The sequence below is a fragment of the Dipodomys spectabilis genome, unplaced genomic scaffold, assembly GCF_019054845.1.
Source record: "Dipodomys spectabilis isolate Male_0828 unplaced genomic scaffold, ASM1905484v1 ptg000260l, whole genome shotgun sequence".
Lineage (NCBI taxonomy): Eukaryota > Metazoa > Chordata > Mammalia > Rodentia > Heteromyidae > Dipodomys > Dipodomys spectabilis.
The window spans coordinates 1,866,609-1,886,227 of record NW_024870937.1 but is presented as its reverse complement, the minus strand read 5'-3'; the positions used below and the strand labels follow the sequence as shown (position 1 = coordinate 1,886,227).

At 39.9% G+C, this 19,619-nt stretch overlaps 1 protein-coding gene across 2 annotated transcripts in view; it reads left to right on the top strand.

The window, feature by feature from the left end:
- Lamp3 (lysosomal associated membrane protein 3) overlaps nt 1–14,413 on the top strand; it is a 34,895-nt gene extending 20,482 nt beyond the window's left edge. The window contains exons 4-6 of one of the 2 annotated variants that reach the window (XM_042699632.1): nt 605–662; nt 2,090–2,257; nt 13,889–14,413. In XM_042699632.1, the coding sequence (XP_042555566.1) occupies nt 605–662; nt 2,090–2,257; nt 13,889–14,022 (360 nt within the window). In that variant the 3' untranslated portion in view covers nt 14,023–14,413. Of the gene's footprint in view, nt 1–604; nt 663–2,089; nt 2,258–6,549; nt 7,057–13,888 lie in introns of those variants that run through there. The other variant, XM_042699631.1, reaches the window with a different exon arrangement.
- The last annotated feature ends 5,206 nt before the right edge of the window (nt 14,414–19,619 follow it).

Here is a 19,619-nt window from a genome sequence, read left to right as displayed (position 1 = left end):
CAGAAATGGAGCTGTCACTCTAGTGGTAGAGTTCTAGACTTGAACAAAAGAAGCTCAGAGACAGTACCCCAGCCCTGAGTTCAAGCCCCAGGACTGGTAACACACACACGCACACACACACACACACACACACACACGCACACACACACACACACACACACACACACACAAAATAACAACTAATAAATATTTAAACATACAGGGACTGACCAACACATGATTAAGTCTTTGAAACAAAAAAAAAAAAGAAATCAAAAGGTTCTTGGAGTAACAGAATGAAAATAAAAACATAACATTCAGAACCTTTGGGATACAATAAAGAAATGTGGTTCGTGAAGGGACTCAAATTATACTGATGGAATTTCATTTATTGCAACAAGTAAGCAATAATGGAATTTAGAGACAGGGATAAGGTATTACTTATTTTGAATATTTTGTGTGACATGTTTTTTTTTTAATTTCAAGCACAACTGTGGTTCTATACCCTAATTCTTCCCCATAGCAAGCATTTAATAGTTGAAATTGTCAGTAAAAAAATGTGTAGGCCATGAGCATAACATTAAAATGGAGAGTATCTAAACTTTATCATGCTGGTATTTTATAGGAAGAAAATTCATATTACATCAGTGAAGTGGGAGCCTATTTGACCGTCTCAAATCCAGGTTAGTCTTCAGAGAACAGCTTTTTGACCATCAATGGCAATGTGTATCTGGCTAGCTCATTTTTCATTCCATTGGATTAGCTAATCTTTGATGCTGCTTTGTGCTTTGTGTGTGTGTGTGTGTGTGTGTGTGTGTGTGTGTGTGTGTGTGTGTGCTGGTAGGGGTTTGAACTCAGAGCATCATATTCAATCTTAGTTTTGCTCAAGACAGCCATTTTATTACTTGAGCCATGCCTTCACTTCCTGCTTTTTAGTGATTAATTAGAGATAAGTCTCTTGGATTTGTCTGTCTGGACTGGCTTTGACCTGAGATCCTTAGATCAGTCTCCTAAGTAGCTTGGGTTACAGACATGAACCACTGGTGCCTAGTGCATTCAAGAAACAGAATGGAAGCCAGGCACCGGTGGCTTATGCCTGTAGTCCTAGCTACTCAGGAGGTTGAGATCTGAGGATCTTGGTTCAAAGCCAGCCCAGGCAGGAAAGTTCATGAGACTCTTATCTCCAATAAATCACTAGAAAACTGGAAGTGGCGCTGTGGCTCAAGCAGTAGAGCACTTGCCTTGAGCTGAAGAGCGCAGGGACAGCGCCCAAGCCCAGAGTTCAAGCCCCATGACCGACCAAAAAACAAACAAACAAAAAAGAAACAGAATGGAGGAGGCATCCAGCAGTTAAACTTTGGTAGGAGGGGGGGAATATTTATTAGTGTGTGCTTCCATTTCTCTACCTTCTCATAGATGAGACTTGCTTATGTCAGAGAGCACACGATCAGAATAGTAACAAATTTAATGACTTTTTAACAGATTTGTGGTGGATAGTGCAATTCATTCTCTCAGAAAAAATATATTCACTCTATAAAATGTAGTTGCTGAGCCCTGCCTGCATTGGGCATTGACGATTCATAATTATCCAAAGTGGGGGCAGGTGCTGGTGGCTCATGCCTATACTATAAGCTAGTCAGGAAGCTGAGATCTGGGGATCTTGGTTTGAGGCCAGCCCATGCAGACAAATCCACGAGAGTCTCATCTCCAATTAACTAGCAAAAAGCCTGAAGTGGAGGTGTGGCTCAAGTGGTAGAGTCAGCACTGGTTGAAAGAAAAAAAAAAAGCCAAGTGAGAGCATGAGGCCTTGAGTTCAAGCCCCAGTACCAGCACCAAAAAATAAAATAAAATAAAAACAAAACCACATAATTATTCAAAGTGATAGCACCTGACTTGTTGGATGGAGCATGCACCCTGGAAGGAAGCACATAGTATGCGAATTCATGTGAACCTGTACTCACAAATGGTAATAAGGTCAGAAGCAATCCCAAGCAGGAACAGAGAGGCTCGGCAAGCTACTTCCTTCAGGAAGCCCTCAGGGCAGCCGAGCAGCAGTTTGGTGAATAGCATCAGGATTCCTATACATCCACATTTTACTTTTTCTCTTCAGAGGAAACGTACCAGGGGATGAAACGTGCTGTGATTTTTGAAACTGCGGTGGGGCATTCCTTCAAGTGTGTGAGTGAACAAAGCCTCCAGCTGTCACCCCAGCTGCGACTGAAGACAATGAATCTCCAACTTCAGGCCTTCGACTTTGAAGGAGATGACTTTGGAAATGGTAAGTTAAAGGCTCATGAAGTCACAAACAGAAGCTTTGAGATTCGGGGGTAGCTCCAAGCTGTGTTTGGTTTGAAGGTGTCAAGGGGCAGGAAGCAGATGCTTTCTAGAACAATGTAGCACCACCACACCTCAAAGACAGACTCCTCGGCCCCCTTGGCACAGTCTCCTGTGTCTGATCTCTTCATCTAACCAAAACCCATAGTTCTCAGTTCAACAGTCAGAAACCACCATTGGTGACCTTGCCTATACATGCCGATGAGCAGTGGGGAATTTGTATGCTCAGAGAACACTTTAAAGATCCTAAGGATTAGTGACTTAAGATTTCAGAATAGAATCCTTCCCACCTGCAGAGGGAAAGGAGCCAGACACAATAACTCAAGAAAGAAATCAATTCTATTGGATCCACTCATTTATAAATTGTTGAATCTGACAGCATTTCGCAAGAGTCAATACTCATTTCCATCTGATTGCTGCTTTGGGGTTGACTTCAAAAGGCAGGGCTGGCCTGATGATGCCCATGAGGGACCCTGGTCTTTGGATAAGGGCCAGGCACAGAGCAGGGTGACTTTCCAGAAAAGTCCTTTCTTGTCTGCCAGGAAAACAGCATTATAAGGACCTTCTACATCTTCTCAGGAGGGCCATGAACTTCAATTTCTAAAACAGGCTCTCAAAAGTCAAAAATATTTTAAGTGTTTCTCAACTATCCAAAGTTGATTTAGCTAGAAGCTTAGCCTTATGTTAAATATCCATACTGAGAATCAGATTTCACTCTGGCTTTCACTGTAAAATTAAAGATGTGTCTAGCAGAAAACTTTCCTGACCTAGTGGAAACATTTGGCAGAGGAGTCAGCTGCTGCTTTGCCTTGAATCCCTGGTTTTTGTGTGTGTGTGGGGGGGGGGGGGGGTTCCTGTGTCTATAGACACTGCTTTTGTTTAATTTGGGCCTTTGCCACAGCATTCAGGCTCACTATTAAGATTTAGTATTAAGACCGACTTCATCAGCAGGTCTCAAAGCTTCTAATGTTGGAAAGTATTTATTCCTTTGAAAATTCATGATGAAGGTTTGAAAAACCTCTGAGATGAATCATGTGATCTTAAAATGAGGCACATACTAGTTTATTTTCCCATCAAATCTTTTGTGGGGCTGGGAAGGTGGCTCAGTGGTAGAGAGTTTGCCTTGCATGCATGAGGCCCTGGGTTTGATTCCTCAGCACCACATAAGCAGAAACAATCAGAAGTGGCGCTGTGGCTCAAGTGGTAGAGGTGCTAGCCTTGAGCTGAAGAGCTGAGGGACAGCGCCCAGGCCCAGAGTTAAGGCCCCACGACCAAAAAAAAACAAAAAAAACAAAAACAAAAAAACTTTTGTGAAATAGGAAGTAGGCAGGTGGGGAATAAGCTACTATTAGTATTCACAAGTAGATGCAGAAAAGCTTTATTTTTATCTTGTTTCCTAAAAACAAAAAAAAAAAATCACCATTTAGCTGGGCACTAAGCCAAGAGTTAATGGAGTGTGCCTAGCTACTCAGTAGGCTGAGATCTGAAAATTGTGGTTTGGAGCAGACAAATCCTGGAGACTATCTCCAATTAACCAGTAAAAAGCCAGAAGTGGAGGTACAGTTCAAGTGGTAGAATGTGGTAGAGTGCCAGACTTGAGCAAAAAAGCCAAGCAAGAACTAGAGGCCCTGAGTTCACATCTCAATAGTGCCAGCGTACGCACATGTACACACACACACACACACACACACACACACACACACACACACACACACACACACCCCTTTCATCGGAAAGTTCCCAAACAAGAGACCTCAGTTATCACTTAGCCCTGTCTATCTTTGTCACCCTTTGCTCACAAAGCCCTGCCAATCTTTCTGTCAAAGAACTTCTCTTGTTTACTTCATTCTACCTGCTTCAGCTCAGCTCCATATTCCATGATTTTGCTAATCAGATGGGAAGAAAACAAATCACTCTATTACTCTTAAGCTGTGCTGTTTGTGTGTGTTGGTGCTGAGGCTGAAACTCAAGACCTGGACATTTTCACCTAAGCATTTTCACTCAAGGCTGGTACTCTACCACTTGCTCCACAGTTCCATTTCCAGTTTTTTACTGGGTAATGGAGAAAAGAGTCTGCCTGGGCTAGCTTTAGAACATCTATCCTTAGATACTCAGCCTTCTGAGTAGTTATAATTACAAGTGTGAGCCATGGACAGCCAGCTTGTAAACTATATCTTTACCAGTAAGAGTAGATGGTAACAAGGACCATGCCACTGTGCAATAAATTGTATTAAACATGTTTGAGCAAGGTTCTGGAATCTCAGAGAAAGGTGAAAGTGTTGCTGAAGAGTGATGTGTTAGAGAAGCTCTGGCCAATGGTGTAATTATTTTTAATTTAAATTTCATTGTAAAGATGATGTATAGAGGGGTTACAGTTATAAGGTAATGAGTATATTCTTTTTGAACAGTGTTACCACCTCTCTCATTTTATCCCACTTCTCCTCATCCTCCCCCCTCCAAGTTGTAAAGCTTATTTCCAACATAGTGTCTAGTAACTATCACTGTTGAATTGTCTCACCCTTTATCCCACCATTTCTGTGATTCCCCTCCCCTTCCCCAAATAGGACACACTTATATACAAGATAAAAGGTACATAAATAAAAAAAAAAAACAGTGACAACAGAGAATAAACCAAAGGAGAAAAAAAGAAAGAAAAAAGAAATAACTGCAAATAATACAATAAAAATCCTCATTTCCATTTCTTGGAGTTCATTTCAATAAGCATCATTGTATATTGTCATATGCACATAGCTATTGAGCCATTGTGATCCTCTCCTAAGAATATCCTCATTTGTTTTCAGTGTGTGAATGCTTAAAATGCTGTTTAATTAATCATTTCCCAGTGTAATTAATTGTCTTTTATTATCCATTGGATTCAAACCGGCCCTCATTAATGCCACCAACACAATTATGTTCCTTGCAGCATTATTAACCATAGCTAAGATATAGAATCAACCCAGATACCCTTCAGTGGATAAATAGATCAAGAAAATATGGTACACAATGGAATTCTATGCTTCCATAAGAAAGAATGACACTGGCCCATTCATCAGGAAATGGAATTATAGTTAGTGAAGTAAGCCAGACCTAAAGAAACAGGCTGCATGTTTTCCCTCATTTGTAATAACTACGATGGTGACATTTAATAGGCTCAAAGAACTTAGAGAGGATTCCAGCAAGTGTAAAAGCTCAGCTTTGTCAAAGGGAATGGCTTCTAATTGCATTCACAACTCCTCCATGGGGCTTGCCTTTATTTACTTATTTACTATGCCTTTTATTTTCCCCTATCATCCAAGGGACATCAGGCTGTCCCAGTAGCCCCTTTCTTTCTTTATTGTGTGCCAGTACTGGAATTTGAACTCAGAGCCTTGCAGTCTGGCTTGACTTTCCCACTCAAGGCTGGTGCTCTACCACATGAGCCATACTCCCACTTCCTTTTTCGCTGGTTAATTGAGGATAAGAGTCTCTCAGATTTGTCTCTTTAGGCTGGCTTTGAACCAGGATTCTCAGATCTCAGCCTCCTGAGTAGCTAAGATGGCAGGTGTGAACCACTGGTACCCTGCCAGTAGCCCCTCCCCCATGGTATAACCCCTGCTTTCACTGTATTTGATGTCGGTATAATTTGTGGAGGGGACGGGAAAAAACAAATCGTTTAAATAGGGATACAGGTGGACCCATTGCAATAATGAGATGTACAAGTTTTATGTCGAAAAATGAACTTTACAACTTTGGCCGGGGTTGGGGGGGGGGGGGTAGGGGGTAAGGGGGGGATGGGAAGGGGAAACAAAGGAGGAGGCAACAATGCTTGATAAAAAATGTACTCATTATCTTGCCCATGTAATTGTAACCCCTCTGTATGGTATTTTCATAATTTTTTTAAAAAGCAGTTTGAATAGAAAACTTGGGCTCTGAGACCTTGTTTCTGGAATTTAAGAACAGAGCCAGAAGAGAATCAAAATCCCCAGACCCACCACAGACCCCTTTGGATCACAAATTTTCAGGCATGTAACCTAGAGATCTGTGATTGAATACTCTCTAAGAGCCCAACCCGTTTGAGACCCACTATCTGGACCCTTTTCCTCCCTCATCTTCACCCATTTGTGGTCTGAGGCAGCAGACCCCTTCCTCTACCCACCCCAGTTTCCTTGTCTCCTAAACTGAGGCAGACAGATGCAGTATCATTTCCTAGCATGTGTGGCCAGCCTGTAACACCTGTTACTCTGACTTCAATTACAGAGAATGAATGCTTCAGTGACAAAAACAGGAGAGAAATCCCTGTGGCCATGGGCCTGAGTATCGCAGTTCTGCTTGTCATTTTGCTAACAGCATATCTGGTGGCCAGAAAGAGTCCCAGGAGGGGATATGAACGCGTGTAAAGCACTGCCATCTTCAGGATGTGTGAGGTTAAGGCCTTTGGCATTCTAGATTCATATTCAGCCAGAAGTGAAAGGACTGACCTCTCTAGTTAACTGACCGGCATATCTACCCTAAACTGGGGAGGACCCATTTCCTTATGTAGGCTGAGTGAGGGGGGGCGTCTGTGACCCACTGCTTTGGATGCCATCTTCCTCATAAGCATAAACAGGACTGTTGTGAGAATTTTGGGCAAAGGAAGAGATGTGAATGGGGTGCTTGTGAGAAGGAGAGAGTAAAGCCCACAGGGAGAACCATAAGGAAACCATTTTTTAGACTCTATTGATCTTTCTTTGTGTACATACATGTTCTAGTACTAGGGCTTGAATTCAGGGGTTGGGCACTCTCTTTTTCCATTCAAGGCTGGTGCTCTACCACTTGGGCCACACTTTCACTGCCAAGATTTTGCTGGATAATTGGAGGCAAGTGTGTCTCACAAACTTTTCTGCCCAGACTGGCTTCGAGCTGTGATCATCAGATCTCATCCTCTTGAGTAGCTAGGATTACAGGCATGAATGAAACACCTGTGCCTGGTTTCATATATGTGTGTGTGTGTGTGTGTGTGTGTGTGTGTGTGTGTGTGTCTTACTATGTAGTGTTCTTTTGAATATTACTCTAGAAAACAATTCATTTCAAACTATATCATGAAATGATTTGGATTAACTCAAATTTACTCAAATTCTACATAGCCTTCACATGCTATCATTTTTAAAAGATTATATGCTATTGTAATATGTTATTATTATTAGGATACTGCTAGTATTTCTTTTGTAATGTAAAGCATATACTAATTTTTTGGCAAACAAATCAAAGGCTCAATAAATGCTAGTTCTTAATTCCTTCAACCTCATTTGTTGTCTGTTTTCTTGACATTTTTTCTTTGACTTGTCTCCTTGCTTTTCTTTAATGCTATTCTGTCCTTGAAAACTGTGTTGATTTGGACCATTGCAGAAGGAGATGTAGGTAAGCAACAAGAGGAAGACCTGCCCAGACTGGGTCTCTCGTTCCCATTTCACAAACCACAAAATTGTAATTCAGTAAATTCCAGATTGGGTGTAATGAGTAGTTGGAAGAACATATTCTATTAAAATATGGCTTAGGATGCTATTCGTGTTTATTTTTATTACACTGCCAGCTTAACTATGAGAACTGGGATATCATTTTCTCTGGAAAAGGAAGCATAATCCACTTTCAGATTTTTTTTCTCTTTTTTGCATATTTGTTTTTGTGCTGATACTGGGGCTTGAACTCAGGACTGTGGTGCTGTCCCTAAGCTTTTTTGTTTTTTCTCAAAGTTACCAATCTCCCTCTTGAGCCACAACTCCACCTTTTTGCTGTTTAATTGGAGATCAAAGTTTCAGTATTCCCGGCTGGGGATGGTTTCAAACTCAGCCTCCTGAGTAGCTAAGATTACAAACCTGAGCCCCGACCCCAGCTTCTTCAGATGTTCTTATCTGATTTTACTCATAGGAAACTTTGTTTTCTTTTCTATATTTTCCAAAGATGTCATTCATTATTTTTAACAGGCAACTTATGAAATTTGTCAACAACTCTACTGCTTATCTAGAAATGTACAGACGTTCTTTGGCAGCACTTTAGCTCTCTCCATTTCCTTAGAAGTGAGGGGATCTGGAGGACACTCGGCAGCTCAAGAGAATGCTAAGAGCCCCTGAAGAGATCAGAATATCAGGAAATGCCTATTTCCCCCTGAAAACACAGGAGCCACTGATGGAAATGTGGGTGTGAGGACCCCCATGCTCTGCAAAGGAACTCAGATCTCATAGTGAGAGCTTGGCTCTGGAGAGATGTGAACTCTTTCCTCCTCCTCCCTCAGATACACACCTGCTCTGGGTTCTCATGTGTGCAGTGTTAAGGGCACTTGAAAACTTCTACAGTGCAGAGTGTGAGGTGTTAATTACCAAACCACTGGCCATGTGCAGAATGACTACAGTAGTTTTTCTATTATGTGGAAGTCTCCCAGAGCTGATGGAAACCTTAGCAGTAGAGGAATAAGGTTGTTCATGTCATTTAATTTTCTTTTCTACTATCTTCAGTGATTTTTTTCTTTCTCCTCCACCTCTTCTTCTTTTCCTCCTCCTCCTCCTCCTTCCTCTTCTCCTTTTGGTGCTGGTACTGGGACTTGGACTCTGGGCCTGGGTGCTGTCCTTCAGTGTCCTGTGCTCTACCACTTGAACCACAGCACCACTTCCAGCCTTTTTTGAATAGTTTCTTGTAGATAAGGCTCTCACAGACTTTCCTGCCTGGGCTGATTTCAAACCCCAATCCTCAAATCTCAGCCTCCTGGGTAAGTAGGATTACAAGTATGAGGCACTAGCAGCCAGCTCTTCAGTGATTTCTTTGGAGGGCACTATTGATATTTACTACCACCACAAATTAGCCTTAAAATTGATTTGGATTCACATTTTGTAACTACACAGAGCAGAAGCTTCAGTGTGGTACCTTCCTCACAGCTCTTCTCACTTTCTGCAGTGGTAAGTAGACAGCAGCCAAGCCAGGTTCCCAGGCATACCCTCCTCCCACCATCACACACATATTCACCCTAAGAAGCCTACAATGACAGAGCAAAGCTCTGTGGACTCACTGCCAATCTTAAGTCTGGAGTAAACAAACTAGCAGAGTACACATCTTCCATCTCCGACTGAGGATGTGAACATTGCTCTTAGAAGACCAGGAAGTGTGAACACAGGGACTGATGGAAGTGAACTGGGAACCTAACCCCAAACTAGAGGCTGTCTCTAGTTTCCAGGCTACGAAAAAGGAATAGAATACAAATATTGATTTACAGAGAATCTTTGACAGATCTCAGATAGAATGAGAAAAAAAATCAACATAATTTTCCCAAAAGGTATGGCAGTAAATTGAATCTCTAGACTGCCAAGCTCAAGAACAGCCAAGATAAACTGGGCCCAGGTGGCTCGCGCCTGTAATCCTAGCTACTCTGGGGGCTGAGATCTGAGGATCACAGTTCAAAGCCTGCCCAGGCAGGAAAGTCTGTGAGACTCTTATCTCCAATTAACCACCAGAAAACTGGAAGTGGTGCTGTGGCTTAAGTGGTAGAGTGCTCACCTTGAGCTAAAGAGCTAAGGGACAGCGCCCAGGCCCAGAGTTCAAGCCCCATGACCGACCAAAAAAAAAAAAAAAAGCCAAGATTTAACACACACACACACACACACACACACACAAATGCATGTCTTCTATGAACGCAGTGTGGGGGAAAATAACTATAAGAATGCTATGAGCTGGGCACCAGTGTCTCATACATGTAACCCTAACTACTCAGGAGGCTGAAATCTGAGGATCGTGGTTCAAAGACAATCCAGGCAGGAAAGTCCATGAGACTCTCATCTCCAATAAACAACCAGGAAACTGGAAGTGGCTCAACTGGTAGAGCACTCGCCTTGAGCTGACAAGCTGAAGGACAGCACCCAGACCCAGAGTTCAAGCCCCATGACCAACAAAAGAGAAAAAAAAAAAGAATGCTATGAAGTTAAATTGATTAAAGAAGGGAGGTTTGCTAGGAATACCATAACAAAGTACACAGACAAAAGGCCTTAGATAACAGAAACTTAATTTCACAGTTCCAAGGGCTAGAAATTCAAGATCAGCACACTGGAATCATTGGTTTCTTCTGAGGCTTCTCTCTTTGGTTGTAACGTTCCAGGTCTTTATATGGTCTTCCCTCTATATACCTATCAATATCTAAATATCCTTTTCTTAGGAGGACTATTCATGTTGGGTTGTGGATAACCCTCATGAGCTAATTTTACTTCATTCTTTAGAGACATTGATTTCCTATATAGTCATTTTCTCTGGTCCTTAGGAATTAAGATTTCAATTGTGAATTTTAGAAGAGGACAGTTGGCTTATAGCAGAAAGTTGGAAACCAACACAGTTGATATAAAATAGTACTAAGAAAAGCCAAGAAACAAAGAAGTCCTTGAAACTTTCTTTATGCTAAGTATCACTTAATAAGAATTAATTTGATATAACTAGAATTTACATAGATAAGATGTTAAATGAAATATAAGCTAAAAGGAGCATTCACATCTAAGAAAAATAAATAGAGCACCATCACATACTGTACAGAAACTACAAGAGCAAAATAGACAGTGCTGAAAGTGCAGTATTTTCATAGACTGACTGCAGCAATCACATGTACTGCAGATTTTTTTAAAGCATTATAGAGAAGTTACTAGCAATAGAAGTTATTCTGATCATCTGACATAGTGCCAGCTGGTGCCTGTTTAGAGAGCTGAAAAATGGAATGAAGATATAGTTGAATAATTCCCTTAACATAAATATTTGAAGATGGGGTTGAAAGTTCATACTGAGTCACAGAGATGAACTGATACAAAAAGTCAAACTCAGGGACATATCTGACATAGGCCATAGAGCATCATGCAAGTTTTATATAGGCCTGTGGAGAAAAATAGGAAAAATAGTGCCCACTGCCAAATTATATACTATACTACAAGTACAATTTCTTTCTTATATAAATGTTCCTTTTTTCTATTATCTCTAATTGTCATTCTCTATGTCCTGCCTGCTATTTGGACTTCAGGTACACAAGAGTGAGTTAGTGGTAATCCTTGGTTTAAGACAAAGTTTCCATACTGGCTCATATACATATACTTTCATATCTATGAGTGAAACATATGTACATATATATTTCTGTGTATTTGACCTTTTTTTCACTGAGATTTTTTTTATCCCCATGTCCTTCATCTTTTTCCAGTCAAAATTGGTTTTTCTTAACAAATGCTGGAAGGGATATGGGGAAAAAGAAATCCTATTACATCGTTGGTGGGAATATAAACTACTGAAGCCACTATGGAGATTCTTCAAAAAACTAAACAAAACTATTCTATGATTCAGGGTTATCACTCAGACATCTATTCAGAATATTATAATTCAGGATACAGTAAAGATATACATCCATAGTTAGTGCTGCACTATTAACCACAGCCAAATTATGGAAACAGCCCAGATTTCCATAACTTGTCTATGGTGAATATATATTTTATGCATATTTTTCTTATTCATCAAGAAGAAGAATATTATATCATTTGCAGGGAAATTATGAACTTGAGAACAGTTCTGTTAAGTGAAGTATCAGACTCAGAGAAACAAAGGGCCCATGTTTTCTCTCATTTGTAGAATAGATCTAAATTACAAACACATATGAAAACATATACAGGGTCATACAAACATATACACAAACAAATTGATTAAAGTACTGTATGTGCAAGGGAGGATTCCAATGGTGTAGTTTGTTTAAACAACTAAAGTATGGTTTAACAAAATGAATACCAGGAAACTGAAGCATATTTTGTCAGAGGGAGGAGGTTAAGGGGAGGGAAGGGGAAGACAAATGGAGAAAGGAGGGTGGGCAAATACATTGTATTATATACAAACTCATTGCATTCAATGTACATATATGAAAATGGAATCAGGTAACTTGAAGGGATGGATGAAGTTGAAATAGATGGGGGTAGAAAGAATGATGAAATGGGTGTCATCAATCAAGATGCATTATACTTATAAACTGTCAAGTTGAAATCTCTTTGTGAATCTACTTGGATAATTTTTAAAGGCACTTAAAAAAGCAATTTTTTTTGGTTGGTTATGGGGCTTGAACTCTGGTTTTAGGCGCTGTCCCTCAGCAATTCAGGCTCAAGGCGAGCACTCTACCACTTGAGCTACAGCACCACTTCTGGTTTTCTAGTGGTTTATTGGAGGTAAGAGTCTCACAGACTTTCCTGCCTGGGCTGGCTTTGAACCGCAATCCTCAGATCTCAGCCTCCTGAGTAGCTAGGATTACAGGTGTAAGCCACTGGTGCCCGGCATAAAAAGCAATTATTTTAAAAGATTGATTAGTTTCTGATCCAACCAATTTCATTTTAAATGAGTTAAGTGCTCTCTAGTGAAATAAAGGAAAACCAGTTTTGGCAGTCTAAACTCTTACTTTTAAGCTCTCACAAAAAATTGGTCTTTTTAAAAAAATATTAGCTAAAAGCAATATATAAAAACCTTTGATGGGGCTGGGAAGGTGGCTCAGTGGTAGAGCGCTTGCCTTGCATGCATGAGGCCCTGGGTTCGATTCCTCAGCACCACATATGCAAAAAGAAAAAAGCTGGAGGTGGTGCTGTAGCTCAAGTGGTAGAGTGCTAGCCTTGAGCTGAAGAGCTGAAGGACAGTGCTCAGGCCCAGAGTTCAGGCCCAAAAAAAAAAACAAAAAACCTTTGAGTCTTGCACCAGTGGTTCATACCTGTAATCCTAGCTACTCAGGAGGCTGAGATCTGAGGATCGTGGTTCAAAGCCATCCTGGGCAGAAAAGTCCATGAGTTTGTCTCTAATTAACAACCACAAAGCCAGAAGTAGAGGTGTGCCTCAAGTGGTAGAGCACCAGCCTTGAGCAAAAAAAAACTCAGGAACAGTGCCCAGGCCCCACATTCAAGCCTTGCAATATTTCATAAGTTGGACAAACAACCCATGTTCCCTGAAGGATCATTTGGGATATAGGGACATTTCCCCCTGTTCAGAGAGCAGCTCTGAAGGGCACTCACTAACTTGGGCTAAAAATATTAGTGCTGGGGCTGGGAAGGTGGCTCAGTGGTAGAGTGCTTGCCTTGCATGCATGAGGCCCTGGGTTCTATTCCTCAGCACCACATAAGCAGAAAAAGCCAGAAGTGGTGCTTGGCTCAAGTGGTAGAGCACTAGCCTTGAGCTGAAGAGCTGAGGGACAGTGCCCAGGCCCAAAGTTTAGGCCCACAACCGACTATATATATATATATATATATATATATATATATATATATACATACATATATATATATATATATATGCTATTGTCAATGTTGAGAAAAATTACTATTAATGTTTGGAACATTATTAACTTTTGAGAACATAAGACAAATATTTTACTTAAGCAGTCTGTCATTTTGTATAAATTATCTGCTTACTTTATGAAGGATTGATTACCTGCCTCCAATCACACAGCAAATTAATGGTGTCATGAAAAGTCAAAATTAGATTTGTTTTGACTCCAAAGCTCACACTTTATTTTTTCCTAGTCTAGCCTATTTTCTGGCTTGTCATTGCCAAACCTCACCTGCTATTTTGTATTTGTTTTCTCTCTTAGTGAACGAGTGCTCTTCTGACTACACAGTTGTGCTTCCTGTGATTGGGGCCATCCTGGTTGCCCTCTGCACTGTGGGTCTGGGGGTCTATATAATCCGCCTGAAGCGCCAATTATCCGGATACCAGAGAATCTAACTGGTGCCCAAAAAATTAAACAATAAAGCTGAGAAAATTCGTTCATGATTTCCAGAATTTTGGGACTTCCTTTTAAGTCTGGGTCCTTCAAACCACAAGCCATCTTCCACTAAATGATGTACCATCTTCCACTAAAACCGAGTAAGCCTTTGTAAGCCATGCAAGTTCAAGCAGCCCACCAATTCCTGACTATTTTTTGCTCATCTTATGAAAGACTTAGTGAGTTGTGGAAGAGTATTTTCTACAGAGTATCTTAAAGTCAATATCTGAGGTACATTGAGTTGACATAATAGATGTAAAGTAGCATGGTCCCTCCTAAGAGTTAATTGTAATTAGTGCTACTTCTGTTTACATTAAGAATTTTATGTTACCCTTGACCTTTCCCAGTTAAGAAAAAAAGTCTTTACTTTTTCTGTCAACTGGCCTTTCAATACTTTTGCTGTTTGAGTCTATTTCATATTTGTATGCCTAGTATCACACCTCCTCTTCTGCTTACTCAATTTGTTTTGCTTTTTCTGTCTTTATTTAACCATTGAAAAGAACAATATGTCTCAGGTTATCTAAATTTTTACTGTGAAACAGAAAAAACAAATCAGCATATATGTACAAATATACCTATATATACACATATAAGTTCTATATGTGTATATATATTTGATACATATATACACACAATTCCTGATATTTACAATATTACATGTATGTATATGTCATGCACATATATATGTATATATGAATATATATCTGTACATGTACATATATGTATGCATACACACAAATCCAATTCCTGATCTGGAATTATTAAAGACTAAGAATTACCTGCTTAGAGACAATATAATTAAATAATAAGGAAACAACAATAATCATGGCACTTAATTATTGAACGCATGTATGTAAAACACTAGGATAAGCAATTTAAATACATCTCATTTAATCACTTTATAGCTTAAAGGTGAGTAAACTCAGAGCTAAAGGAATTTTGTGTGTGTGTGCCAATACTCAGACTTGTGCTCTTGATTGGCTTTTTCACTCAAAGTTGGCACTCTACTTCTGGTTTCTTGGTGGTTAATCAGAGATAAGAATCTCAGGGACTTTTCTGCCTAGGCTGGCTTCAAACTTGGATCCTTAGACCTCAGTCTCCTGCAAAGTATTACAGGAATGTACCACCAGCTCCCAGCTCTTGCTTAAAGAAATTAAATCACTCAAATGTTGTACACCTAACAGTAGGCAGAGCCAGAATTGGAACTCATGTAGCTCTGGTTCAAATGTCTTTCATCTTTCCTACCAGGACACTGACACTGAGTGTTGCCCTCTGTGTCTCTCAATCCACCTCTACAGGGAGTGGCTTTATCCAGAACAGCAGACAGGGTAGATGAAAGAAGACTTAATGAAATGCTAATATATTTCCCCACTCTCCACTCTCTTGAAGAGGCTTGGAACTCTGTAAAATGTCATTTCTTACTTTTATGGGAGTGTTTAACTGTGAATCTAAAGATGAAGATGTATTTTCCCCCACCCCCCAACCCTCAACTTCAAAAATGGAGAAGTCATCCGATCACACACTGACCAACGTTTCTATCTTGAATGTAGATCCCCCTCTTGTGGTAAGTTGCCACTTTTACACTTTTCAGTCACATTTCCTTTTGTAGTTCTCTTCATCCTGCAGAGCAGCCTGTATTTGTATTCCTGTTGCATTCCACCACTCCAGGAAGGAAACTAGATCAGGATAGCAGGAGACACATAATCCCAGCATCTTTAGTAAAGAGACAATTCATGTTAACCCAGAGAGCACATCAACTAATCTGACATGTGCCCTTATAAATCAGTAGTTGTAAGGTCCTGACTTTAGCCTTAATGGAATGTTGAATTGTATGAAAAACTCTTATAATAAACTGTTACTTTGGATATTCTTGTCATTTCTTTTGTATAATTCTTTGTGTAACATAAATGTTTACATTTTTCATGGTAGGCCTTTAGATGGAGGTCTTGATTTGAATCAATAAATTCAGTCATCTTTTCATAAAAAAAGTAATTTATTCTATTCTCTACTGCCCTATCACTACTAGAAAGACCCTTGGTGGGAGAAATGGAATTCCCAAGAAAATAAATCCTATTAATGTTGCAGATGTAATTTCTCCTCTCCTAGTTTAGAATAAATTATCACATTGTGGTCTGACTTAAGGGCTTTCATAATTCATCCATTCATTCCTTCATTCACCAGCACCAATTAAGGACATAGTGCCAGATGCTGGGGTGGAGGTTCTCAAAATAAGAAGAGATAACTTATCTATAGTGATTCAAGAGACAGAGGGAGATTGTGCTTTTTATAACCCAGTCATAGAAATGACATACTTTTTGTTATAGTTTAGAGGTGAAAGGTCTCTTAAAGGTTGGTGTGTTAAAAACCTTTGCTCCTGGGGTGGTGCTATGGGGTGTTGTGATAGGCCTTTTGGAAATGTAGCTTTATGGGAGATCCTTAAATCACTGGAGGTACTACACAGAACTCCCCTATGAGTCAGCAATCCCACTTTTGGGCATTTACCCAAACAATCACAAACAAGGCTATACTAAAACTACCAGCACAACTATGCTTATTGCATCATTATTTACCATAGCTAAGATAGGGAACCAACCCAGATGACCCTCAGTAGATGAATGGATCAAGAAAATGTGATATATATGTAGAGATAGAGATAGAGATAGAGATATAATGGAATTCTGTGCCTCCATCAGAAAGAATGGCATCACCCCATTTGTGAGGAAATGGAAAGACTTGGAAAAAAATTATATTAAGTAAAGTAAGCCAGGCCCAAAGAAACATAGGTCCCATGGTTTCCCTTATTTGCAATAACTAATACATCTAAGACAAGCAGAATAGGTCAAAAGCTATGTAAATATGACCATATAAGATGATGTTAAAATGGGCAGAACAAGCCAGAGAAAGACAAGAAAAATGGCAAGTCCGGGTATCTCAGCTCCCACTCAGGATAATCAGGTGACAGAACAATTAATGAATTATCTAGAAGAGACTTCCCAAAAAGCTCTATTAAACACTACTGGTAAACATGGTGAATGAAAAGACTGAAAACCTGCAAAGGACTCAGTGTGAGCGTGATAGGGAGCAACACTACGCAAACCAAAGATTAATGCAGGAACTTCACAAGCATGAGGCTAACCAAAAATTACTACAGAAATCTCATGAGCCTGAGGAATCTACTCAAAGATTAATACAGGAATTGCTTGAGCAGCCTGAGAACAGTCAAAGAGAAAGACAGAAATTCCATGAGCAGGCTGAGAACAGTCAAAAAGAAATAAAGGAATTGCATGAGTGTGAGGAAGCTAATGAAAGAATAATACAGGAATTGCATAAGCAGGATGAGAATAGGCAAAGATCAATAGAGGCATTCATGGAATCCATAAACAGACAGCTGAAGGACTCCAGGGAGACCACAAAGGGAATGCTGAATGGAGCCCATCAGAAGGAAAGGGAGTCCAAGGAAACCATAACCAATCAACCAAATATTTGAGAGTAAACACTGAACACCAAATTAAGGAAGTAAAGAAGTTCATACAAGACCTAAAACAAAGCTCCAACAAAGAATCTGAAGCCATCAAAGCTGACCAATTAGAAGGAAAGGAAATAAAAAAACAAAGTAGAAAGTCTTGACAGTAGATTAGACCATGCAGAAGATCAAATCTTGGGGATTGAAGACAGGCTAGATATTATAGAGAAAGAACATACAGCTATCTAAGACAAATCCAAGAAATATGATAGATCTATTCAACATTTGGAAAACACCATCAGCAGGCCTAATCTGAGGATAATGGGTGTAGAGGAGCACCTAGAGACAGAAGTTAAAGGTCTAGGAAATTTATTAACAGGATGCTAACAGAGAACTTCCCAAACATGCAAAAAGATAGGGTTATTGAGATACAAGAAGCTTTTAGAACCTAAAATAGACCAGACCGGAACAGGACATCCCACCATCACATTATAATATGCACAGGATCAATTCAGACCAAGGAAAGGATCCTTAAAGCTGTCACAGGGAAACCAATTAGAATAACCTCTGATTTCTCAAGCTAGACAATTACAACAAGAAGATCCTGAAATGGTGTATGCCACACCCTAAAGACAATCAACTATCAACCAAGAATACTGTACCCAGCTAAACTCTCCTTCATAACAGAAGGTCAAATAAAAACCTTCCCTAGCAAAGAAAAACTGAAACAATATCTCCACCAAACCAGCCCTACAAAAGATATTTAAAGATGTGCTACACATAGAAAACCAACAACACAATAAAGGCCAAGAAATTGCACCCAAACTGAGAGTACAAGAACCATAGGAAGAACCCATCTGTCACAGCCCCCAAGAAGATGAATAACATGGAAGGAACTACCAAACACCTCTCAGTCCTAACTCTCAACATTAATGGACTAAACTCTCCAATTAAGTGACATAGACTGCCTAGTTGGATTAAAAAGCAAGATCCTTCTATCTGCTGCCTTCAAGAATCACACCTTGCCCATAAAAACAAACAGATTCTGAAAGTGAAAGGCTAGAATAATATCTACCAAGCAAACGGCCCCCATAAACAGGCGGGAATTGCAATCCTAATATCAGATAAAAGGGCTGGGAAGGTGGCTTAGTGGTAGAGTGCTTGCCTAGCATGCATGAAACCCTGGGTTCGATTCCTCAGTACCACATACACAGAAAAAATGCTGGAGTTGGTGCTGTGGCTCAAGCGGTAGAGTGCTCACCTTGAACAAAAGAAGCTCAAGGACAGGACTCAGGCCCTGAATTCAAGCCCCAGGACTGGCAAAAACAAAACAAAACTAATATCAGATAAAATAGACTTCAAATTAAAATTAATGAGAAGAAATAAAGAAGGTTGCTACATAGAAATTAAAGGATCTCTCCTTCAGGAAGATATTACAGTTCTAAATATCTATTCACCAAACAAATGAGCACCCAAATTCATCCAAGAAACTCTACTTTCCCTCAAATCTCACATATATCCAAAGACACTAATTGGTGGAGATTTTAACACACCACTATCCTCACTAGATAGATCAACTTGGCAAAAACTCAACAGAGAAAATGTAGATCTGAACAACTGCATAGATCAACTAGACTTAGACATCTACCGAATATTTCACCCAGCAACGTCAGAATACACATTTTTCTCAGCAGCACATGGATCATTTTCCAAAATAGACCACATTTTAGGTCACAAAGCAAACTTGTCCAAATTCAGAAACATTGAAGTTATGCCCTGCATTCTCTCAGAAAACAAGGGAATAAAATTAAAACTCAACACCAAAAGCCACCAAAGAAAGCCCTGTAACACATGGAGACTGAACAACACACTGTTGAATCACCAGTGGGTCATGGAAGAGATTAGAAAGGAAATTCAAATGCTCATGATATTCAACAAAAATGAACACACAAATTACCAGCTCCTCTGGGACACAGCAAAGGCAGTACTCAGAGGCAAGTTTATAGCTCTGAGTTCCTACATCAACAAATCGGAGAGATCTGGAACCAACAATTTAATGAGACATCTGAACCTCCTGGAAAAAGAACAGCAAGC